This window comes from Papaver somniferum, unplaced genomic scaffold, assembly GCF_003573695.1.
Source record: "Papaver somniferum cultivar HN1 unplaced genomic scaffold, ASM357369v1 unplaced-scaffold_10, whole genome shotgun sequence".
In the NCBI taxonomy this organism is placed as follows: domain Eukaryota; kingdom Viridiplantae; phylum Streptophyta; class Magnoliopsida; order Ranunculales; family Papaveraceae; genus Papaver; species Papaver somniferum.
The window spans coordinates 14,908,047-14,933,500 of record NW_020618825.1 but is presented as its reverse complement, the minus strand read 5'-3'; the positions used below and the strand labels follow the sequence as shown (position 1 = coordinate 14,933,500).

General features: G+C 35.2%; 2 protein-coding genes across 5 annotated transcripts; one reads left to right on the top strand and one right to left on the bottom strand.

The window, feature by feature from the left end:
• The first annotated feature begins 16,021 nt into the window (after positions 1-16,021).
• LOC113326674 (guanine nucleotide-binding protein alpha-2 subunit-like) lies at positions 16,022-20,816 on the top strand. 3 transcript variants are annotated; one of them, XR_003348474.1, is made up of 15 exons: positions 16,022-16,205; positions 17,325-17,481; positions 17,594-17,666; positions 17,869-17,906; positions 18,007-18,096; positions 18,240-18,317; positions 18,441-18,548; positions 18,661-18,762; positions 18,841-18,896; positions 19,385-19,519; positions 19,647-19,740; positions 19,816-19,875; positions 19,998-20,077; positions 20,212-20,493; positions 20,621-20,816. XR_003348474.1 is itself a non-coding variant. In XM_026574362.1 (14 exons), the coding sequence occupies exons 2-14, from the start codon at positions 17,395-17,397 to the stop codon at positions 20,387-20,389; spliced, it is 1,179 nt and encodes a 392-aa protein (XP_026430147.1). In that variant the 5' UTR covers positions 16,022-16,205; positions 17,325-17,394; the 3' UTR covers positions 20,390-20,816. The 3 variants fall into 3 exon arrangements, 2 of the variants coding, with proteins under 2 accessions (XP_026430147.1, XP_026430148.1); XM_026574362.1 differs by having other exon boundaries at positions 20,212-20,816; XM_026574363.1 differs by lacking the exon at positions 16,022-16,205 and adding an exon at positions 16,418-16,664 and having other exon boundaries at positions 20,212-20,816.
• A 122-nt stretch (positions 20,817-20,938) lies between these two features.
• LOC113326673 (fatty-acid-binding protein 2-like) lies at positions 20,939-25,163 on the bottom strand. Of its 2 annotated transcripts, none has more exons than XM_026574360.1 (11): positions 25,019-25,163; positions 23,631-24,218; positions 23,143-23,368; positions 22,988-23,063; positions 22,748-22,850; positions 22,321-22,389; positions 22,194-22,230; positions 22,034-22,108; positions 21,901-21,952; positions 21,700-21,744; positions 20,939-21,436 (listed from the first exon to the last, which is right to left on the bottom strand). In XM_026574360.1, exons 2-11 carry the CDS (start codon positions 24,137-24,139, stop codon positions 21,339-21,341), a joined length of 1,290 nt encoding a protein of 429 aa, XP_026430145.1. In that variant the 5' UTR covers positions 24,140-24,218; positions 25,019-25,163; the 3' UTR covers positions 20,939-21,338. The 2 variants fall into 2 exon arrangements, with proteins under 2 accessions (XP_026430145.1, XP_026430146.1); XM_026574361.1 differs by having other exon boundaries at positions 23,143-23,365.
• Between the last annotated feature and the right edge of the window lie 291 nt (positions 25,164-25,454).

Here is a 25,454-nt window from a genome sequence, read left to right as displayed (position 1 = left end):
AGTACGTGATGTGTTACAAAGAACAATCACAGTTACAGAATTGTTACAGATGAACAAGTAGTGTGACTAAAGGATGTCACAGTTAAGAAGAATCGTTACAGAAGCGTAACAGAAGCAAGTGTGACAGTTCTGTTAGAGGAGTTGCAGAAAGCTGTTAAAGAGTTTGAAGAAACATGGTGATTGAAGAGTTTGTGGCAGAAATTTGGAAATCCTACAAAGTGTGGCAGACTTTGTGTTAGTTATTGCTTGTGGCAGAAGCATAACAAGAGAAAGATTGTGAGAGAATCTTAAAAAAAAAAAAAAAGGTGTGAAGGTTTCGCAAAATAGCGTGACTGAAACAAGAGAAGAAGAAACAACATTCATGTTGTGAAGAAAAAAAAAAAAAAAAAAAAAAAAACAATCACCAAGAGGTGATGAGAAAAAGAACAACAATAATAGGTTGAAATCCTATGAGTTGTCGAGAGAGTACAAAAGTATTCTATCGAAGAAACCAAGAAAACAAGAGTACAAGAAGTATTCTTCAGAAGATAGGACCGTAATGTCCTAAAACTACAAAGATGGGACCGTAACGTCCTTAAACTTCCGAAGAGGACCGAGATGTCCTAAAACTATGAAAATGGGACCGTAATGTCCTTAAACTTCCGAAAATGGGACCGTAATGTCCTTAAACTATGAAGGGGACCGAAACGTCCTTAAACTACGGTCTGAAGATTTATTTTTTTCACAAAAGCGTTGAAAAAAAAAAGAAGAAAGAAGAAAATCGAAGTTAAATTTCTTTTGTCCAAGATGGGCATTCGTGATCTACGTGCTCCATCTTGAGGGAGGGTATTAGGAAATAATATAGGAGTCTATATTTAGGAGATATACTGATGAGTGCCAAATATTGTATATATTTATCCCTTTTTGTTGGCATTTAACTCATCTTTTGTGCATTAATTCTACATTTTATCCCATATTCTGTATTTTCATTGTTTTCAAGAATAAATATTTTTCTTACTTAATTTTGCATTTTTAGGTAATAAATAAAGATTGGATGAGTTGCGGAGCAAAAAGAGCAGAAAAGTGGTGAAAAGCCGGGAGAAATTACGCAAGGAGGCCGCAAAGAATGGAGCGCACGTCCAAAAAGCTGGAAATGGGCTCAAGAAGAAGAAAGTTGTTCTTAAAGGAGAAGTGGGCTCAAGGTTTTCCAAGCCCAAACTCATTTCCCAAACCCATATTCTATACCCAAAAGCCTAAAACCCAAATCCATACCCGCTTGCGTCTTCAGCCGTCAGATCAGTTCTCAGGAGCATCCGACGGTCGCTCCCTTGCTATGCATCGAAGTTCGATACGCCCGCCTTACACTACAGTACCTAACTCCATCAAGTACCGTTCGTTTCGTCGTATCTCTTCATCCGACGGTCGCTCATCGCCTGCCTCTGCATCGCCGTCAGATCCACCTACCATCTTCCCATCCATCGGTTCAGCGTCGCAGATCATCAAACTCGATACGCCCGCCTAACACCCAAGTATCGAACACCCTATACCCAGCCAAACGCACCTTTCTTCTTTCTTCTCCATCTCTTCTTCCTTCAGAACCCGTACCACCACCATGTCCGTCTCCATCACCACTACCTTCCCCCAAATCACTCCATTATCTTCTCCCAAAATCTACTCTACCTAAGCCCATCATCACCATCACGTACTATCTCTTTAACATCACTAATTTCTCCAATTTCTCATCTCTCTGCTCACTGAAACCCTAGGTGAGAAATTGGGGATATAAGTGATGTTAAAGCAACAATTGGAGCATGAGAGGAACGACAAGAAGCAGAAGAAGAGTGGGTCGACGAGATGGAGCGAGTATCTCATCAACATTAGGTAAATCAATTTCACCTGATTTTCTGATTTTGGGGAAAATTGGGGGAAAACCCTAAATGTGTAATTGGGTATAAATTAGTAGTATGTGGTGTGTGTAAAGGACGGTGTATCTCTCTGGACTAGCCAGTAGAGAATTGAGACAATTTTTAGTTAATGAATTTCAATTTCAGTTGCTTATCAGTTAACAGTTAAAAGTTGCATATGTTTTTAGTTATCTCAAATGTTGCTAGTTGTGTCTGAATTATCACATATGATGAATGTTATTGCTTTATCCATGTTTAGCATGAGCTAAATAGCACTAAGCTAAGGCTCAGTTGAAGACTTGTGTACTGTCAAAGTGACTAGAAGTTAGGATAGTTACTTCCATGCTCTGTTTTGCTTGAGCAAATGGGAGAGACCAATGCACATAGTGCCTGTGATTGGCTGTGCTGTCAAAAGACAGCCAATGCTAGGGGCAGACTATTGAGCAATTTAGTATTCTTCTATTTCTAGATGTATGCATAGGATCAAACTCAACCTAGAAACATGTCATTTGATTAGGACACAAGGTGGATCCTAAGCCTTGGCTTAACCACCAATCCCTTTGCAGTCACCTCTATTCAGTTCTATTTTGCTTCCTGATCAGTTATTCTCCTTGCCTGTTTTTCTTGTTTAAATTCCTGCAATTTGTAGCTGTTGTGCACTGAAATCAGTGCACAATCCTCACCTTGCCCTTGGCTTCCAAGCCTTGGTTCTTTGCTGATTTACCTTGCTGTTTTCTTAGCTGTATCTTTACTGCTTTACCTTGCATCCTTGGTTCATGCCATTTACCTTGCTTAGCTCACTGTGAACTTAGCTAGGAAGACTTCTTGTATGCTCCTCTCCCTGTGGACAAACCCCCACTCATCACTATATTATAAATCTTGACCTTGTATACTTGCAAGTGTTTTGTGTGCTCCCCATTTTCACACCATATACACTTTAAGGAGTTTGAGTTATATTAGGAAAGTGTCTATGTTTAGAGTTTGATCTTAGGTAGGAAAGTGCCTTAAGTGGTCGTCAAGTTTGTGAACAATATAAATAGGTTGTTGAGCCATGAAAGTTGACACACCAAGAATTATTATCAATGTAGTCTTTTACGCTTCCGCGTTTATGCTCTCCTCTCTCTTGCTCGATCCTTAACAGGTTCGTATTCGAATATGCAACCACAAGTTACAAAACCTAAACCTTCTCTATCTCTGCAGTCACCAGCATTATCACTGCCAGTGCCATCAACGACAGAACCCAAACTCAACTCGGTCCATCTTTATGCCTATGCAAGCTCGACCATCTTCTGTGTTTTGTAACTCGAGCTCTCGTTTCATCTCCATTTTCCCTTTCTGTCCCGAATGCCAATATTCAAGTTCTTCTCTGCCAGGATCATCACGATCAATCTCGTCACTGACAGCAACCACAGACTATCAAAATCGTTACCAGGACCATCGTGATCATCACGAACTTCTCCATCATCGTTAATCATTCTTCTACAACAATCCCATTTCGATCTGAGAATTATCATCCTGTTTTTGCTCTCTTGAGCTTAAACTCTAAATCCAGCAACGACCCATATATTCTAACACCACCAGAAACCCATTTGCAATCACCATCATCGTCATCTTTCGGGATAAACTCAATCATCACTGTCATCAATCACCGGTGATAATAGTCATCAGAAACGGGAAGAAGACAAGGGTGCCCCTGAGCAATTAGATCGGGTGCCTTAATCAACATTTGAATTTGAACTCCCTCTTTATAAACGCCTGACTGCCTTTAGCAGTTCCTTTGAAATTTGGACGCCCCCTAGCAGAGTGACTGCCCTTAACGTACAGTGGGGTTCCAATAGCACTTGTCGTATGAATTGACCATTTTGCTCTTTTAAACTTCTTAGTTCTTGTGTTGCTCGTAACTTCTTCATACGAACTCAGAATGACTCCTTTCTTTCGCCATTGGCTTCTTCTTCTTATCCTCTACAGAATGATGATTAGAAATCCTAGAGTTGAACAAGTTCTTATTGGTCTTTGGCCCTTCTTTACTTGTAAACTTCACTTTTACAGCTATTTCCACTTCTTTTTGGATGATTCATCTAATAAAACACAAATAAAAGAAAACAAGCGTAATATACAATAATCCACCAGAAAGATAGCAATTACTAGCATGGAATTGACACCAAATATATGTGAAATATGCACTTGTCAGATGTAGAAGTTTGAGTGAAACAGAAGTAGAGATGTCGTTGTAATGAAGTTTCAATAGAAATAAATGTGTGGATGTAATGAATATATTTTGCAGATGAAGTTAAGGTAGGCGGCGGAAGCTAAAGACTAAGAGCAAAACCTAAAGAGTTTGTCTTATAGGATTAACCTTCCTCGTGATACCATGACAGAGGCAATGTATATAGAAAAGTATTTGCATTACACGTGAAAGGAGTAAAAGAGAGAATTGTTTTGTATATAGGAACAACGGAAGAAAGTACAAGAAGTAAATAAATAGCCCTAAAAAAGTGAAAGTAAAACAGAACGGTAAAAGACATAAAGATAACTAGGAAGTTTATCATAACACTCCAGATACACCATAGGATAAAAAACTACTTGAACTACTTCTTCTATTAGTCGAACCTCGCTTTTTGGACGAAATCACATAGAGATAAAGAGGGACACTTGATCCCACTTGTTTATTGATTTTGTAATCCCAACATGCATATATTGGTTTTCAGATTTTCTGAAAATTCAATCTTTTGTGAGGATAAAATATGAATGATATATTTTAGTATGAAATACTATTTAGTCCTAGGAATAATATGTTAGATAGAGTCTAGTCCAGTTGACTCAGTCAATTATCTGTTTGATTCTTTTTGGAAAAATATATTATAGTTTGGTCCTAAAAATTATAGTTTGGTCCTAGATAGGGTGACATCATGGATGATGTAATTGTCATCTTGTAGTGGAAGAAATATCTTTTGGGGTCCATCTTATATACTATTATAAAGAAAAGAGCTCTTTTGGTAAGAGACCCTATAAATTACTTAGTTGTCCCCATTTTTTACGTATTTACATAAATACCATTGTTTTAAAAATAGATCAAAAGATTTAAAAACTTAATATCTTTTAAAATATACCACTACAAGAAAAGGTGGCTTTAGTGACAATAGTTTTTGCGGCAAAGAAAATTTCGCCGCTAAAGCTTAGTTATCGTGACAAAACAAATTGTTGCCAATGTTGTTAGGTTTTCCTTGACGGAACTCAGATTTTTTCACTCATAAGTTTTTAGTGACCATGTTTAGAGACAAAATAATGTGCAGTCACTGATAAGTTTTTAGTAATAATGTATTTGTGTCACTATTTAAGTCTACTGTGACGATGCTAAAAAATCTACAATGAATCTTTTTAGTGATAATCTATAACTTTCGTTGCAAAAAAAAAAGTTTATACTGACCAAATTAATTCGTCATTAACTAATTTTATAGTAAAGAAACTAAAAATTTGACGCTATAATTATTTTTAGTGACCATCAACTTTTTTTGTTGCCAATATTTATATAGTAACAACGCCTAATCGTCACAAGAAAAAACATCTGTAGCGAAGTAAAATTTGTCGCTTTAGTCCTTTTTAGTGACACCATAATTTCACCGCAGTTCATGATTTCTGTGATTACTAAAATGTTGTCACAAAGAATTCTTTTTGGTGACAAAAGATAAAATAGTAAAAATAAGTTTTTAGTAACAATATATTTTACCACCTAAAACATAATATCTAAGTATAACTTACAAAATTAGCAAAAATCAGTTTATTTGACGAAGTAAATTTTCATAAAGGAAAAAATTACAAGTTATTATTTGTTTACATCATATAGAGAAAAGAATGAAAAGAAACCATCATAGATAGGGAAAAAAAACTTTCTAACACAAAGAATATCGAAATTAAACCAGGTGAAGTCCGGTTGGAAACTTATCAGAAAAATTAAGATAGCATCGAAATCAAACATGGTGAAATTTTGTCCTAGCCAAGTTTCTATCACAAACATCATGACTTACCAAATTAAGATACAACATAATTCTTTATCTAATAGAAACTTGCCATGTTTTATACAAATAAAGCAGGGTTTTTTTTATAGCAAATATAAATTTGTTTTTGGTTTTATATATATTAAAGTGGTAAAAACATTAGGATTTTTTTTTGTCCATGAATGCACTGAGGTTAGAGGAACTAGTATGATGTTGTCGTGAGGTTGGAAGAATTTAATCAAATTCAAGAAATTTGATATCTTTTATTTTTTAATTTCCATGTTACAAGGGACCCAAATTCTTTTGAATGTAGGCAATTGCACCAATTTTTGATTACTAAAAAAGGTATTTTGCGTATATATGCATGCAATATTATTTATTATTTATATATTAGATTATCGCATTTTCATGTATACAATGACAAGATTTTTCCATTTCATTTTTATCCCGCTCAAAATATTTAAAGTTAATTGAAAAAACGAAATGTTTGTTTATTTCTTCTTTTCAGAAAATCAAACCCGATTTTCTTAAATCGAATCAGTATAAACCATTTGATTTTTTGTCCTATTGCCAAAATTTTCTAAGAATTTCAAAACCTAATTTCCATTTGCTCTAACAAATTCTCATATGAGCATAGATAAATCAATCACATTAAGTATAATTAGTCATATTGAGCACGATTTAGTTATTTTTATATAATGGAGTAAAACAAAGTAAATTGAATTGAGTTTATGGATAATTAATCAAAACAAGTGTGATCTACTAATGTTGACGAAAAATTTGATATGATTGAAATCAATTAGATGGAATTAGCTGTCTAATCAGTTATATTAAGCATTGTCTAGCAATTTTAATGGAATTGAGTAAATTTTTTTAAATGGGTTGAGTTTATCAATAATCAATTAAGGTAAGTATAGTCTACTGATGTTGACGGAAAATTCAGTAAATTGAAATCCCATGTATAAAATTTTCCCTAGAAGAATATTTACTAACTTATCCATATAGGTATCCCTAGTTAATGATGAATCCCTAAGGACACTTGGTTCTACCATTTTTCTGGATTTGACTAATTAAGATCAATGAATTGATGCTATTATGCTGGATGTTTAGCGTATAGCTCATTTATTAAGTATTTCTTTAATCTCAACTACATTACTCTCATTCTATGGTTAACTATTCCAAGTCATATGCAGTAAATTAAGAGATATGATAACCTATATGCAAAACTACTTCGAGAGTAAGAGATGAACCGTAGAGCTGCTGAAGGTCCCCTTTATAGATGGATGCATGTCAAGGATTTGTTTAAATCTCAATCTGAGTCGTTTCCATCGATGAAGAATTTATTACTTTTCCCATATATAATTTTCGAATTCAATTTCTTATTATTCAAAAATTTTCTTTTACCGTTTAGAGTTATCTCGATCCCAAAAGATCAATAATAATTATTGGATTCCTTCTTATTATTTGGACTTGTTTTCATTTGTCGGATTCTTTATTATTATTTGGATTAATTTTTATTTTAAAAGTAATTCTCGGTCTTACAATTTCATTCGCATTCACATACATATATTGGGTTCACTGTGGAGAAAGTCGATAAAAGTTCATTGTGTTCACTCCCATAGGACAAGTTATTGAAAAATTCATCCCATTTTCAGATACTTAAATTTCATTGGATACGCTTAGTGATTTATATAAAGTCGATTTCAAGAGAAAATATGATTCATGATATCGCCTGATCTCTTAGAACCTCATGCTTCTCACACGTACACATACTTGATCTGTATGAGTACTGCAGGACAAATATCCACCGCTCGATAAATTTCATAATCTGCATGACTACACCTTACACACAGATCCCCCGTCGATAACTTTTATCAAAACCTTTTTTTCTTTTCTATCTCACTTTACTTTTCCTCTAGCTCGTCTCGCATCTTTTTATCCTCCTCTGGCTCCCATCTCTTTCTCCTTCTCCGGCTCTCCTTCCATCACTGTTATCAAACAAACAAAACAAAACCCATATTTTGTCACTCCCACAATATCACCATTGTCTGTCTCTTAAATGTCGTCTGATTCTTCTCTCCAGCCATCAAATTGAAGGTCCGTCTTCACCGATCGACCAACTTCAAGCCCAATCGCGAACACAACTCATCCCCTGGTGATTCCCAGAGAACAAGGAGAGAAATAAATTCATAAAACACATCATTTTAATCGCATCACCACGTTCTCAATGCCATCGATTTGGTGTAATCCCTAATCCTTTCAACTACTCAAATGGGAAGTAGAGGGAAAAATTTTAGTAGAGCAATACCAATAGCAAATCCTACATCTACAGATGTGGTAAGTTTTCTATAAAATTTGTCAGATCTTTAGTTTTTACTCTGTATTATCTCTAATTAGGTTTTGATTTCTCTCTTTTGTCTCAATTTCTGTCGATTTCTTCATTTCGGTTCTAATTAGGGTTTCGATTTCTAATTAGGTTGTTGATTTCTAAGAAGGTTTTGGATTTCTCCCTCAGGGTTTTTCATGGTACAGAAAATTCATCACTTCAATTTGATGGTTGGTGATGTGCATTTGTTCAACTTTTCAATTTGTTTGCTTTCTTGGTTTTGTTATACTCATTTCGTGTATTTTTTAATTCAGACATCAAAAACTTGAAAGCTCCACCACCATCTTCAAAGTCGGCTAAATATGTTGGATTTGTAAAGATGTGGAGCAAAGTATAGCATAAGGAGAAAGTTAACTGTGTTGTTTGATTAATCTAGGTTTACTTTGTGAAAACTGCCCTAATTGTTTTCTAAGATTACAAGTTATATTGTTGCACATGTAGGGATTTTCTTCTATTTTTATCCTTGGTTTTCAGTTACTCCAATAGTCTGTCAATGAAATAATTGATGGAATTTTTCTTCAATAACTTAGAGTATTGGGTACCTATGATTGCATCTAATTTGTAGCTGAGGTTTCTTTTAGCGAAAAAGAAAGAACATGAAAAATCCCTTCATTTTTATTTGTTTTTGTCGTAATTGTCGAAAGCAAAAGAAAATGAACAATTCCATGCTAATGTTTTATCATTGGATTAACCCTTAATGAAAAATTCCATCGATTCTCCGGAAAATCTCATTCTTTCGAAAACCATGCTCTAACTCCTTTATGGTGTTTTGCTTCTAATTTTTGTGATTAAATTCTTAATCCACCTTATTGTATTTTTACTTGTTGTTTTCCTTCATGGCAAGCAGAAAATGTTCTTTAGAATGTCGTTTTAACTATAGTGTTCTGCAGCATAGAGTATTTGCTTGCTATCTTGAATTTTAGCACAGACTTTTGCAACAAGAAGGAATGATACTTTAGCTGGCACAGACTTTTGCCTAATTTCCACCCCTATGATTTTGCTCTAGTTTCTTTTTCTTCTAAGATCATTACTTCAGTTGTCTTTGTGAATATTATGTCACACAATTTCCTAAATAAAGAGTCAGTTCTTGCAATCTTAAACCTCATCTTCAATCCATGATTTTGTAGAATGCTGATTCACCAATGTTTGAATTTTTTTTTCCAGATTCTTAGCTGGTGTGCTCGCATGGAAGGATACACAAGTTTTAGTTCCCTCCCTTCAGATAGATGAAATTCTCATGGACAAACTTTCTGGGACCTTCTCAAAGATGTTCGTTAGAGAAAGGATGGTACAAGCTGTGGAGACTCTTATAGTGTATGATTCATCAAGCTCTGCTCTCCACGCATCTCCCGCTAGCTAGATCAGCAACGCTTTCTCGGCGTTGTAGACGACACGTTGCTGGCTCGAATGCAAGAGGAAATTCCTTTGAGGAATCAAAATATTCTGCTCCTATGAATATTGGCTCTCCCCCCAGCTACTGTAGAAATTACATTGGTTAATTCTAGTCTTCGTGCGAAGTCTGTGCAAGAGCGAAAGACTTCAAGGTTAAATATTTTTCTGCTGACACAGCCACTGAAGTTGGAGTAACTAATGACCTTTTACGCTTAACGAATCTTTGAAAGCAACTGAATGTCTTATGCTCTTCGCTTATTAGATCATGGAGAATTTGGTTGGTGTTATGTCTGAGCTGCTAGCGGAGCTTAGTAAAGGAGTGGTGTCTCCACGTTTGAGTTCATCGGTAGTGGAGTAGTGGCAGCTCTCCTCAACTATTTTTCTTGTGGAACCTTTTCTAAGGACAACTTCTGAAGCAAATTTGCTGAAGCTGCGCCAACAAGCTCTTAAAAGGTTCAAATAATTTGTAGCAGTGGGTCTTCCTACAGGTTTTCATGATGGGAGATATTTATTTTGTAATTATTCTCTTTGGAACGATATATGCTAGTCACCAATGAAAATCTGGTGACGAATTTGTCATGTAAAAAATAATAGTCAGGGATAAATAATTTTGCAAGGATATAGTTGTGGTTAGGGCAGTGTTGTGCCGATAATGATTTTCTGAGGCGAGTGAAAATTATTTTAGAGACAACTATATTCGCCAATAAAATCGTTTTGGTGACGACGATAGTCATTATACGTACTTATAGAAACATAATTTTAATCTTTTATTTTGAGACGAAAATTAGTTCGCTGCTAAATTATTTTCTAAAATTAATAAATTTCGCCGCTAAACTTATTTATGTGACAAAATTGTTTCTTCACTATAAATATATTTTGAGACGAAAAAATTTCGAGGCTAAAATTACTTTATGTCACAAATTTGTTTCTTCACTAGAAATATATTCCGAGGCGAAAATATTTCGCGGTTAAAACTATTTTATGTGACGAACTTGTTTCCTTACTATAGATGTATTCCGAGACAAACAAATTTCGTTGTTAAAACTATTTTAAGTGATAAAATAATTTCCTCACCAAAAATACCTGGAGTGACAAAAAATTTCATCACAAAATCATTGAACAATGTCAATATTATTTGGTCACGAAAAGATAGTTTTGGTGACAAAAAAGACTTATATCGCTAATTACAAAATCCGGTGACGATTTCTTAAGGACATCACTGAACACTTTCAACGACTCACTATAGGTGACGAAATTTTTTGTGCCGCTGAATTCTTTTTGCAACGACGAAATTAGTTTTCGTGACCCAATGTTTTACCACTAAAAGAGAATTTTCTTGTAGTGTACACCGTATTTAAAAAAAATTTATATATTTGAAAAGCTCTTTCAATTATCTACATAACGAGTACAAATAAGAATAGTAAATTTTTGTTTTAGGAAAAAAAATTTATGGCTTTCAAATTTAGTATTGTTGGATGAGTAAAAACTCAAGCATGTGCATCGCACATGTGTCCTTACTAGTATATATACAAAAAAGGAGTAGAAAATATCTTATTTTCAGATTCACTTTGTTTCTCTTCTTTATTTTCAGATTCACTTTCTCTCTCTTCTTCAATTTCAAATCTAGTTATCTTTCTTCTCTCCATTTTTTGTCTTTGCTAATGATGAACGACGACGTTTTTTTTTTTCTCCACTACTACTATTGTTGTTGATGAAGACGATGATGATGATGAAGTTTTTGCGTTTCTTTTTAGTTTTTTTTTATCATTGTTGTTGCTGCTGCTGCTGTTGAATAAGATGAAGATGATGAAGACGATGATGATTTTAGGGTTATTTCTTTTATGTTGTTGCTGCTGCTGTTGAATATGATGATGAAGACGATGATGTTGTTGTTCGTAGCTTGAAATTCTTTGATTTCTTCATTGTTTTCTTCTTCTTATCCATCATCATTTAGGTTTTCATATAGGTTTTAGTAGGAGTTCATTTGAAAGAATAAACTCGGTTTTCATATAGGTTTTATTAGGAGTTCATTTGAAAGAATGCACTCTGATTTTTGTAATAACGAAATTTTTGTAGAATTTAATGAAATGTAATGAAGTTCATAGAATATAATGAAGTGTAGAGTTTTCATGAAACATAATGAACTCAAATCTACAAAAAAAAACTTGATAGTTCATTAAACAGAATGAACTGCTACAAAAAACAAGTAGGAATTAGCGCAAAGGGTATTTGCGTCCATTTAAATATTTTCAAAAAATTATGGACCAAACAGGAAACGTTTTTTCCCGCTAGACCAAACTGTTGTGGTCCCAGATAAAAAAGGACCAAACAATATTTTTCTCTTTATTTAGTTGGTATCGTTTTTCAGGGTTATAATAGTTAAATTCCATTAGAGATTTTATTCACTTGACCTCACCAAAAAATCTTAGCTTAGCTCCTTCGGTGCAGCTAGCTTATACTTTCTATTCACGTGGGTTCGAAAACACATGATTGTTAAAGGGGGTTTCGGAATTATCTCATATGAAACGGTACCACTATTACTTCCGGTAACCCCCTTTAGCAATCATGCGAAAGCAGATTCAAACCATTAAGGATTTGTACCAATGGTCCAACCCAACAGTGAACTTACATCATCTGCATCGATGAGCTTACACTAGTCTCTAAACGATAATCTATCTTCTACGACGTTCAAGTGAAAAACCAACTGCTTATGGGCAGGTGATATATATGATCAAGTTCGTCAAATACGCCCAAGGTAAAGAGCGATAGAAGTTTCGAGGTTACAAGAAAACACAGGTTAGAGAGACCTGTCTTCACCGTTTGATGAGTGAGTATGTTTGTTTTTGGACAATCAAAAATCTCTCTCATTAGAGGTGTAAATTGGGTTGTGCCAGCACGATCACACCCCAGCCCAGCACACTAAAATCTGAGCCAGCCTAGGCCAACACGTGATTTAGCCCAACACGGCCCAGCACGTTAGTTTCGTGGGCTGTGCTGGGTTAGCCTAATCGGCACAGTAGCACAGCACAACACACGGTACGAATAAGCGCACGTGGCCCAACCCAGCACGTTAAGAAAGCACGTCATAGCATGCACAAATACACCATATAACAAGGCATCATACATCACATTTTTTGTTTATTTCATAAAAGAGTCACTATTCTAGCTAGTTTTTGACATTTTATGCTGGCTTATTTATAACCACACATATAATACCTTAATATTTGGATATATTTCAATATAGTTGTTATAATGCCGTCACCTATATTTGACTAAAACATTAATTTACATGACAACAATCCAATTTTATATTTGATGGACTATTTCTTTTCATTGAATAAACTTGTTAATTTTACTTGAAATAATTTCAAATGATATGTTGTCTATTTAAATTCTCATGATAATGTCCCATTTAATGTATACACTAGGTGATTTCAAATTGTTTATAACACGTGTGCTAGGATGGCACGACACAACACGTTTATTCGTGTGATGTGCTCGTGGGCTGTGTTGTGCCTAGCTTTTGACTAGTAAAGCACAACACGACACGGCACGTTTAAATCGTTGGCACAGCACAGCACAACACATGGCACGTGAAGCACGCGACTTCGTGTGCTGGGCTATGCCGGACCGACACGTTTTACACCTCTATCGCTCATGCATTGAAAATTTGCCTGTAAATTTCATTGCGGATAGATATAGGCACTTAGCAAAGAAAAAGTAAGGGTGCACAAATGAGTAATGCACTAAATAACTTTTCTTGTGTTCATCTCATGTTTGACGAATGTTTCATGGAAGAAAATATGTGCAAAGTAGATTAAAGTTATGCTTATATTCCCTAAATTTTATGCTTACATACAGCCTTTCACATTAAAAGGTGTTTTACTGATCGTATGACATTCAAGTGAGACCATCGTTAAAAAATTCTTTTTTGATAATACAATAAAATTTTGATAAATTAATAGCTTTCCATCGGGTCTAAATAAATTATTATTTAAGCTAAGTTATCAACTAATCGAGTTAAAATTTGGCTTACACAAGCCTATTTGAGACCAGATGATTTTATTATTTAACGAAATAATTAACTTAGCGAGGATGAATTTATTTACATTAATTTTCTAGGTCCATTATTATAAGGAAGTGGTGGTCATTGAAGATGATCATTTACCTTTAATTGGTCTATTTTCTTGATTTAGGCTGTGATTCAAGGGAAATCTTGAAGAAACAAAGAAGCTCTTGATGGCTTCATCCAAAGTAAATAATCTTGGGACTATTGATTTTTTCTTTTAGTTGGCCTAGCATTGGAGATCAGTAGCTGAGATTCTTGGTGCTAAAAGATTTAGCACATCAGTGCCTCCCATTGAAAGTTGAACCTTACTTTTTAACCCGGCTAAATTGGGGCTTATAGCTACATGACAATATAGGGTCATTAAGAAGTAATTCATAGAAACCCCTTAACCAATTATTTTCTTAATGACTAATTTATCTAATTAGTATTAATTCAGGTGATTAGTGGTAAAGTATAGTGTTAGATGTGAAATTAACTTGTGTTAATAAATCATCTGAACATGAAAAAAATTGAAATTTTTTGAAGAACACCAACTCAGAATCGGTATATGTTGTCAAAAACATATACCGATTATAACCTCAAAAACATACAGAGATTTTTTGAAACTAGCTTCTACCCAGAATCGGTTGATATGAACATGAAAATCAACCGATTATCCATAATCGGTTTATATTGGCATGAACGTAAACCGATTGTGGGTAAATTTTTTCTTTTTTATCTGTGAATTATGTTTTGTTAAGCATCAAATAAAATTAAAATTCATTCTGTACCCGAGTTAATGAAATGAAATCGAGTATGATTTCATACTCATTTTATGATCGAGTATTAACTTAAAAAATAAATGGGTTAACCAGAATCGGTTTACACGATACATATGTAAAAACCGATTCCTGACATTGCACAACAGGAATCGGTTTATAAGAATGCTCATGTAATCCGATTCTAACAAAAAAAAAATACAGAAAAATTGAGAACAACATCGGTTTACTCGAAACACATATAAAATCCGTTCTAACATTGTACATCAACAATCGGTTTTTATAAGTGCTAAAGTAACCCGATTCTGGTTCAAACTTCTCGAACCAGAAAACATATCAAGGACAATCGGTCTTTGTGGGCATGAACATAAACCGTTTCTATTTGCAATCGGATCACATATACATTAACGTTAACCGATTCTGATAAACCAGGAAAAATTTGATTTCAAAATTTTCAATTTTTGAGCCATTTTATGTTACTAAAACCTAGTTTATAGGATTGGGTTGAGAAGAAAATAAGAAGAATCAGTTGAAGTGGAGATGGAAATGAATTTGATTTTGATTTTGATTTTAGTTTTTAATTTTATGATTTTAGTTTTATGATTTTGATTTTGATTTTAGTTTTTAAATTTTATGATTTTAGTTTTATGATTTTGATTTTAGTTTTTAATTTTATGATTAGGATTTGATGGGGACAAATTAATAGTATTAATATTTGATAGAAGGTAAAATGGTAGTTTCATCAAACTTAGACACCCCTTATCATTCTTTATGGGGTGGATGAAAAAATCCATAGGAAGCAATTAAGTGGCATAAGCCCCAATTTAGCCAGGTTTTTTAAAAGAAAACACCTAACTAATCTCTTGGACTATGATAGAAGGGATGAGGCCGATCACTCTCAACCAATATAGTCAATCTGAGATATCGGTCCATGGCCGGGAAGAGTCTCTTAAACTCGGCGAGACAAGATTTGACCTAAAAAATTACTTATTATAAAAACCTCATTTTTCTTTTCCAAAAATTTATACAAGTTTAACTTTTATATAGGAGAGAGAGTGCAAAATGCTTGGCATATATATATCACCAGTATAAATTTCGAAAATAAAAGCAATATCCATCCTACGATTCAGATAAGTTGACAGTGATTCGGAAAATAAAAGCAATATCCATCCTACGGTTCGGGTAAGCTATACAGGTATAAAATTGGATGCACATTCAGAAGTACTTTTTGACTTTTGAAAATCAGAAGTCAGTTTGACAATTATTTTTTAGAATAACTTTTAAAAGATAAAAATCAATTTTTTGTGAAGCAAAACAGTTTTACTTCTGACTTCAGAAACAAAAATCAGAAACAAATTTATATCCAAACACGCTATTAATTCAAAATCTATCTGGAATCCGGATAAAACTATGTCGGAGTCTTAATCAAAAAAGCAATATCCATCCTACGGGTCGGATAAGTTGACAGTGGTAACATCAACTTTTTATATTAGTCTTCGCTGTTTCTTTTACACTAAGAAGAAGAAGACTATTTTAACTTATCTTTGACTCATCACTGTAAGAAGAAAAAAAAAGTGTTCTTTAGAGCTTTCGGCGCACTTTCCTTCACTCTCTCATCTCACTACAAATTTGATTGATTTTTATTTTTAGTGTTGGATTGATTTTCTTCACTAATGGTGCTCTAAATTTTCAAGCTTTGGCTGAGACTAATTTCATTTTCAGGTAATATTATCATCTCTTGAAACCCAGTTTTTTATTTTTTTATTTTTGTGTAAGATTTGAATGATAGATCGAGGTATTTGGAATCTGGGTTTGGTTTTTAGATTGGTATCAACACTGGGTTGTGATTAATTTGCTTGATTAATGATTTATTATGTGAAAAGTTGAGATTTTGAGAATCAGAGTCTCTTTGTTATTTAGGGATTTGGGGATTTGAAGAAATGAAATGATTCTCTGTGAATTTTGAGGTTATGGTAATGAGAAAAATCTTGTGTAATGGGAATAAAGGGTTTGCTAATTACTGTGTGTATTGCATAAAAATGCTGGATTTGTTTGGGATTTTTGATTGTGAAAAGCTTTGGCACCAGTAGATTAAGGTGTAGAACAATGCGAGGCGCAGTTCATACACAAGTCGGTAGCTTGGATTATTCGACGATTAATCACTTTTTCAAGGATAGATAGGTACGAAAAGATTAGTTTTACTTTAGTCGATTATATCCAATGTTGGATGTGGCAGTTTGTTTCCAAATTATCATGAAGAGGGGATAATAGATTAAGGTGTAGGATAGTGCAGCGTGCTTAGTTTGTAAACCACTTGATTACTTGGGTTATGCAGACAACTGATAACCAGCGACTTGTCTAGTGTCCAACTTGTGAGATATTGACAGTGACACTGACACTGACACTGATGGATTTACCAAAGAGAGTAACGGGGGATGTTCGGAGGGTAGGAGAGGGTTAGAACATGATGCTGCGGGGAACAAACTTTTTAGGCTAATACATCAGGTTTTGGAATGGGATGTTTAACCGATAAGGATACGTATATTTGTTAGTGTTTCTTATGATAATATTTAAAGAGAATAAAATGTCCCCCATGTTCCTGTTTCACAAATGGTTTGATATGGACGAGTTTGGCATCACGTGTCCTTGTCATATCCAACACCCACACTCGTGTTTGTGCAACCTAGTCGATAGCTTGTGCACTTTTTATATCTGATTTCTTTAGCACTATACATGCATCTTATGCTGTCCCGGTATCCTACATTTGGTGCAACTTTACAATTTTATCTTTTTGGAAGACTGATTCTGATTTGAACTTACTTGATCTGGTTGTTGTTGAAGGAGTATTGTCGAATATTTGGAAATCATCTGGGGACTGTGTACTTAAGCTATTTTCACTAGTATAACTCCTATGCTATCAACTGTAATACAAGGGATGGGTTCAATCTGCAGCAGACACGGCCAATACAATGAAGCCGATACCGAAGAAAATGCACAGGTATAATTCATACACTAAAGAGATAATGCCTATCTCTATCTTTAGCTGTCTTTATCTTTATCTTTTTCATTTATATCATTGGTCTCTGATTTCCTTGCGGTTGGGTTTACAGGCTGCAGAAATCGAGAGGCGCATAGCTCAAGAAACAAAGGCTGAGAAGCATATTCAGAAACTACTACTACTTGGTACTATAATGTACATTTGTGTTGCTTTATGGATGATGTTCGAGTACATTACTTCGATAGAACCATATAACTGGTTGACTATCTGTTTAGGGTCCCCTTGAACTGCTTTTCTTGCTACGGTCATCTATCTCCTATGTGGTTCTGTTTTTGAACTTGCTGTTAATCTATTTTAATAACTTTGTGGTCTTGATTTGTTGTGAAGGGGCTGGAGAGTCTGGGAAGTCTACAATCTTTAAGCAGGTAAAAAACTAAAACTATTCTTATAACCGCAAATCAAACAGCATACATTTCCTCCAATCTTGTGATATATGTTGAAATCCTTCTTCATCGTAATGTGCAGATTAAGCTGTTGTTCCAAACCGGCTTTGATGATGCAGAACTGAAGAGCTATACCTCTGTTATCTTTGCCAATGTGTATCAGACAATCAAAGTATGCATTACCAAAAAGGGTGTGTTGGTTGTTTCCTGTTTGCAACAAATATGATGTGTACTTAGTGGAAACAACTTCAGAGGACATATTATAACCCCTTGCAATTGGTTAATGGCTAATTGGAATTTATTCGAACTTAACAGATATTGTATGATGCTTCAAAGGAACTTGCGCAGAATGAATCAGATACTAAGAAATATGTTTTATCTCCCGAAAATGAGGTCTGCATGTAGAAAAAACATTCCCTGTCTCAGTAATTTTCTGATTCCGCATCCCTTTTTTTGATCCTGTTCAAGAAGACTTCGGAGGCTTTCTTATAAAATGTGTCCATTACGGTGTATCAGGGTATTGGGGAAAAGCTATCAGAAATTGGAAGCCGGCTAGATCATCCACGTCTAACTAAAGAGCTTGCTCATGAGATAGAGACTTTGTGGAAGGATTCTGCAATTCAGGTATTTTATACCAAGTTCCTTCATGCCATTGACTTAGTTTTCCTAAGAGCTATGGATACCAAAGTTCTCTAACTGCAGCCGTTCAATAATATTTACCAACATATATATGCAGGAAACTTATACTCGTGGAAATGAACTGCAAGTCCCAGATTGTGCCAACTATTTCATGGATAATTTGCAAAGATTATCTGATGTGAATTATGTCCCAACAAAGGTATGGTATATTTGCAACTTTTCTTTTTCTTGCTTATAATACTGGTTTTCGTTAACTCTGCATCTGTTCTATTTGCAGGAAGATGTTCTATATGCAAGAGTTCGCACGACTGGTGTTGTTGAAATACAGTTCAGGTGCTGTTTATGTATCTCCTGTACTAATTTCTTAGAATAATAAGACATCCATCACCAATATTATAGTTTCCACGTGTATGCTGGGGACAAGAAAATTAATTACTTTTAGTTCTTAGTTTGAGCAAACGCGCTATGTCAATTAGCAAATTTTACATGGTGTAGCTCTTGAGTATGTGCATATTCTCAACCTTCAACTTCTTCTTTTTTAGTTCTCTCAGAAACAATTATTTCTCACCGGTTTTGTTCTTTAAGTTACTAGCTAGTACAGTTGCTCCTCTAGGTTACATACTTTAGTGCATCAAATTAGTATGTGGAGATAAAACTCTTACTTCTTTAGTGCCAAAGGAGTGTGAGTTTAAGCAGCATGAGCGTGTTATTTTCTTCTCGTTGATAAAATGCTAAACTAGTCATCTTTAACAAACCTATTCATTGTCAGTTTCAACCTAGCATGTCTCAACAGTCACTGAATCGTAATACGTTTTATACAGCCCTGTCGGAGAGAACAAAAAAAGCGGTGAAGTATATAGACTCTTTGACGTTGGTGGCCAAAGAAATGAGAGAAGAAAGTGGATCCATCTGTTTGAAGGCGTCACTGCTGTAATTTTCTGCGCTGCAATTAGCGAGTAAGCAAACTATTGGACTTATTCGACTAACTTGAGTGCAAGAGTTTTGAAGAAGTTAATGTTCATTTTGTTTGCTGTAATTCTGTCGTAGCTTTGGTGTGTAAAACTTAACGTGTTGTTCCACCAGGTATGACCAGACTCTCTTTGAGGATGATAACAGGAACCGAATGATGGAAACAAAGGAGTTATTTGACTGGGTTCTGAAACAGCCATGCTTTGAGGTTTAACTCTTAATCACTCTGCACAGAAAGTTGTTTTCATTTTTATTATTAAAATGACCAATGTTTCTTTTCCAGAAAACATCCATCATGCTGTTCCTCAACAAGTTTGACATATTCGAAAAGAAGGTTCTAAATGTGAGAGCTTCTATATCAGTCCTAGACTCTCTTATTATCATTATTTTGCTGCAACAATGTAGGAGTAGAATTAGTCTCTACTGTCATTTGTGTTGATTCTTCGTGTTATATGTTTTCCTTAGGTACCGTTAAATACATGTGACTGGTTCAAAGATTATCAGCCTGTCTCAACGGGGAGACAAGAAATCGAGCATGCATACGAGTAAGTTTGTATTCTTGATCAACTGAAACTATTACCATACTGAAAGGTCTCTGAACGGAAGAGGACTATCCCTTGAAAACATAATTTATTACATTCATGATAATGCTTTTTCTTGGTGTCCTACTTTGTTCCAGGTTTGTGAAGAAGAAATTTGAAGAACTGTATTTCCAAAGCACTGGACCTAACCCTGTGGACCGGGTGTTCAAAATTTACAGGACAACAGCTTTAGACCAAAAGCTTGTAAAGAAAACATTCAAGTTGGTAGACGAAACCTTACGAAGGAGAAATCTTCTTGAGGCAGGTCTATTGTGAAAGTGGAACTGATGATTGAAAATGGTAAAGTCACTTGAAGAAGTAAAAACATACAGAGACGAGCTTTCCGCTACAAATTTTTGCCATCAAAGTTCAAATTGAAGGTCACAAAATCAAGCTCATTTCCAAGTTCACGAGTGTTTATAATTATTCGTAAACACTTAGTTTCAGTGATCACGGACTATTCCATGGCATTTTCTCTTCTAAGTTTTCCTTTTTTTTTTTGTTTAGGTTATTAATCTAGCAGGGGGATATGGTATAGATGGCCAATTTATGTATGTATTCTTTAAACAAAAAGGAACATGTTGTATTCATTCCTATTGTTGTAGTCTATTATGTATAGGGACTTGTTAATGATCTTCGGTTCGAAGCTCTGAACTTACACTGTATTGTTGTAACTTTGTACAATACACTTCTATGTGCAGTTTGCCTTAGAAATGGTTGATGGCTTCTTAATTGAAGGCTACGCGCTTGTTTACTCGTAGACAGAAATCACAGAACAGATTCATCTGAAAGGGTCATGTAAATTTTTTTCGATTTTTCCCATATGAAACAACAACGAAGAACCTTTATTTGGAACTTGAATCTTGATAGTGTCTCTCAGATTACAGAGCAGTTCATCCTTTTTCTTCTGCATTTCAGAAAATATAATAAATGTGCCATATATATTAGTAAAATCTAGCTAACTGTATACATCCTGCAAAACCAGCAGTAGTTGAAGCTACAGATTTGAGCAGTACACTGACATGACTGCTAAACTCTTCACTTGTCGAAATAGTGTTTCAGAACTGTATTTATCGCTGGATCAAGCTCTTTTATTCTCTCGACGATCATAAAATTCAGCAATAGGCATCTGCATGTAGCTTCCGTGATGACTGCCATCCAACGGATTCCAGTTAATAAAATATGGAACCTTAGATAGGGAAATGGACAACCATTGATTTCTTTATTAGCATCTCTTGATGATACTCGCAACGTTTTTGGCGATTTCTTCCTTCGCGTAAGATGGGACAGATACATCACCGATGTACATATCAAAGAATGCCCCTGTAATTGAATATTGTCTTAGAATTCCCTCTTCTCAAAAACAAAACAAAATGATTTTTTAAGCAGTCCTATAAGTGTCAGATGGGTCTTGCACCCCTGCCCAGGAAATTCAAACCAGAGTGCAAAAAGAGAATTCCAAGAGAAATGACATTTGTTATGGTAAATAGGTCATATATATTTCACCAAGTTGCATATTTCCATCCGTTTGAGGGATAAAAGCACGATAATGAGGAACAAACACAGCGGAGAAAGAAAGTTCTTACTACATAAATCCTTGCTATGAACTGCACCAATTTGCTTGCCACCAACTACATATAACAACATTAATTTGCTATTAGTTATATGCAAGTTCTATAAGCCTATCCTATGACAGTAATGAGAAGTTTTTACTGAATGTATAAATCCAATTGGACCAACTTCTAGGACCTTACAGTAAGTAACACAGAGAATATTTAAGTACTTACTTTCGGTAATCAGTTTCCCCTCGGCTGTTTGTCGGAAATCAACTATCGTACCCTGCGAAAACCATAGGCATCTTAAAATAACAATAAAGTCGCCATGAACAGAGGAACTGAAGGACATAAAATCACTCATTACCACAGGAAATGAGATATCCTGAGTGAAATATGATCCGAACGCTGTGACGCAGTGATAATCAGTGTCAGGGTTCATCTGACGAGCAAATGAAAGAGTCAGCACACAAATATAACAAGTGCTTTTTGCAGAACATTAAACTTCTTTTTGAAACAATAATCACCTTCAATAAGCGGGTTCTGAGGGATCTCTCGAAAATACTGGTACAAAGAACAGTAAATAAATTTACTATTATTTTTGGAAGAAAGGATGGTAAATGGCAAAAGAATCTCGAAGCAAATACAACTTACTCTCGCACGGTATTAACTTTCAATCCGTTGCAATTAACAACAAGCCTAACGGTCATATTAATATCCTCCCTGCAAGACCCTCAGCAAAAGAACTTCGTAAAGGAAATATCCCAGTCAATTACTAAAATGTAAAATCTAATATAAACAGTTTATTCATGCCGTGGAGAAGTTTGTGAAGCTGATTGTAAGCACGTACTAGCAAGTCTAAGTTCATTAATTCATCGGCATACATTACCAGACAATAAAATTAGTCAAATAACGAATTAACTAATAGTTCACAAAGAAAGTGCAACCTCATTATTTGGCACCTTTTATGCTTCCCCTAAACAGCAGAGGGAAGCTCAAAGAAGTAATGATAATCTGAAACCCGATACTGAACTATGCCATCTGTGTGTCAGATATAAAGGCAAACTGGTTGGATGTATACCTGAGAAGATCCTCAAAAAATTCTGGCTGATTGTTAAGCTCACTGGGAGACACAGAAGCGTACTTAGGACCCAGTTTCTCACAAACAGAATCAGGGTGAACATCTACAAGTGAATCAAGAGAATGAGAAGTATTGCATCATTTGAAGCAATCGACCACCAGAAACGATTTTAAAAAAATTAGATAACACTAGCCAATCAAAAAATTATCTCAAGTAGAAGAACTTAATAAAAATACTCACATAAACCGAATGCATAAACGTCCAAGGACTTAATTCTTAAAATTTTCATACTTCTACAACCAGTTCCAACAAGTAACTGAAACAGGAGAACTTGATCAGTATCTATCAGAGGAAACATACGGAATTTATAAGATTTAACCTCAGAAAAGACTAACCTCAGAAGTCAGACTGAATTTATTCTGTTCAGCTAGAAAGTTATCCAAAACTGCTGGGAATTTAATGCCAGTTTTGGGCTCAAAGGCATGATGTCTCCAGTTTATCTCTGAAAAAGAAATATCAGCCAATCTTCGGAGCTCACAGAGGCAAGGTGCTTGAGCCATGCCTCCCTTCATTTGCACATCGGTATTGCTGAGTGGGCTGGCTATAGCCTTTTTGCTTCTTCTATCGATATATAAAGAAAAATGTTAATAATTTCCACACGGAATAACACTATAGTCTTTCCAACCCTTGTTCTTTCTCTTACACAATCACATTGAACTCTCAAGTGTTTACATGCAGCGGCCTACATGGTAAGACATTCGTGCATGTTGAAGTATTGCATCAAATTTTATGGTTTTCTAGTTAACCAAAGTTAACTCCTGATCTCAAAGGGAAAATACAGAATAAGGGATTACATAAAAAGACAGTGTAACAAGAGACTTACAAGTTGTCAAATGGTGGTATTAAAGCAGAAGCTAGTGACAGCACCGGAAACAACGGAAGCTGTTGAACATCATTAAGTATGCATCTTATTGTGGACGCCAAAAAATTACTTAAAATCGCGAAGGGATCAGATTTTGATCTAGATTCAGAACCAAATTTAAACTCCATTAGATTGCGTGGATATATCTGCTTTCCTTGTAAACAAAATTGATGATTTCTGTGTTTCGAGCCATGCTGATCGCCCGAGAGATTACGATGTAGTTTAGACTTTGCCCCACTAGCAAACGGAAATATTAAAGCTCCGGTAAACTTAAATATGCAGTCAAGAGCTTCTCGGATGACTGAAGTTCCAGTGGAAGACAAACATTTGGAATGGTAGAGAGAACTGTCAACCAATGATGTAATCTGGCACAACAAATGATCTCCACAACTATGACGCAATTGATACTCTGTCGGGGACTTGTAAGTAGATCTTCCATCGTGATCCATAAAAACAAACCTATGCCGCATTTTATTTATCCTCGACTAACTGAACCTTATAAAAATTACAACCCTCCGAATATGACAGAGTTCACAATGACGAAAATACCTGCATACATGTGGGAATTTAAAGCAATCATCAATCACAGCAACAGGTGGAATAGAAGCACAACAAGTGCAATACGAACCATACCATGACAAAACAACTCTGTGTCTCTAACATAGTAATACCAAGAAGAGTTCATACAGTGAAAAAAAACTCAAAGGCCGACCCTGAAAGAACTTCAACTCTGACCGTGGTAGTCAAATCGCAAGCTAACCACGAGTTGATCGCTGTCTGGCATGGATGGGAACGTGGCGCCCATCCATACACCCTAAAATCTCAATACGGTGCAACACCCTTTGGGGTGAATGACATGCCATGATCTGCAAGCAACTAGCATTTAAGTGGATCCCGTGCATTTTCCATTTAACGAGGTTTTATTTTTTCCTCAATGCCAGAGCAAATGAAGCTCCACACAGCACACAACATCATCAATAGCCCATTCAAAAATTCACAAAACTTGCAATTGCTCAAAGCAATGCAACATCATCAATATCGGCATAACTAATCAAAATCCACCATTACAACAATTCCAATACAACCATTTTCTCTATCGTTATAGACACAAATTCATGATGCAAAGACAAAAACCCCAAACAGAAAACCCCAACAAAAAAATAAGGCCTTTTGATTTCTTGAAATTCCTCAAGAGAAAAATCAATAAACCCCCACAACTCAATACAATAATTTCATAAATGGGGTTCTAATCAAAACACATATCTTGCATTATACAAACTCAAATTTCATCATAAAGGTATCATTACTAATGTGAAAAAATTAGGGGGAAAAAATGGTGAGATCATTACCTGGAAAGAGATTGTAGCAAGAGAAGGAAAGAGAGATCCTGAGAGATAGATTCAGGGTTTTGTATTGAAAATCAAAGAAGAAGGAAGTTCAAAGAATCCACGCAAAGAAGGAAGGAAACTGATCGGTGGATTTTGTTTTCACTCCACGGCAGGAATTGGAACTTTCTATGTTGCCTTTTTGGTGGTGTTGGCGGGCAAAGTTTACCAAAATGCCCTCAATATTTTAAGAAAAGGCATCGCTTTTGTATGGAATCCGGAATATCTCACAAAATAATGCTAGACCCACTAAGAGAAATCATATATTTGCCATGCATTTTTGAAGACGTTTTGTTAAGTTGAGTGTGAAAACCATGTATCCGAATAGAGATGTAAATTGGGTTGTGCCAGCACGAGCATAGCCTACCACAGCACGTTAAAATTTGAGCACAGCCCACCC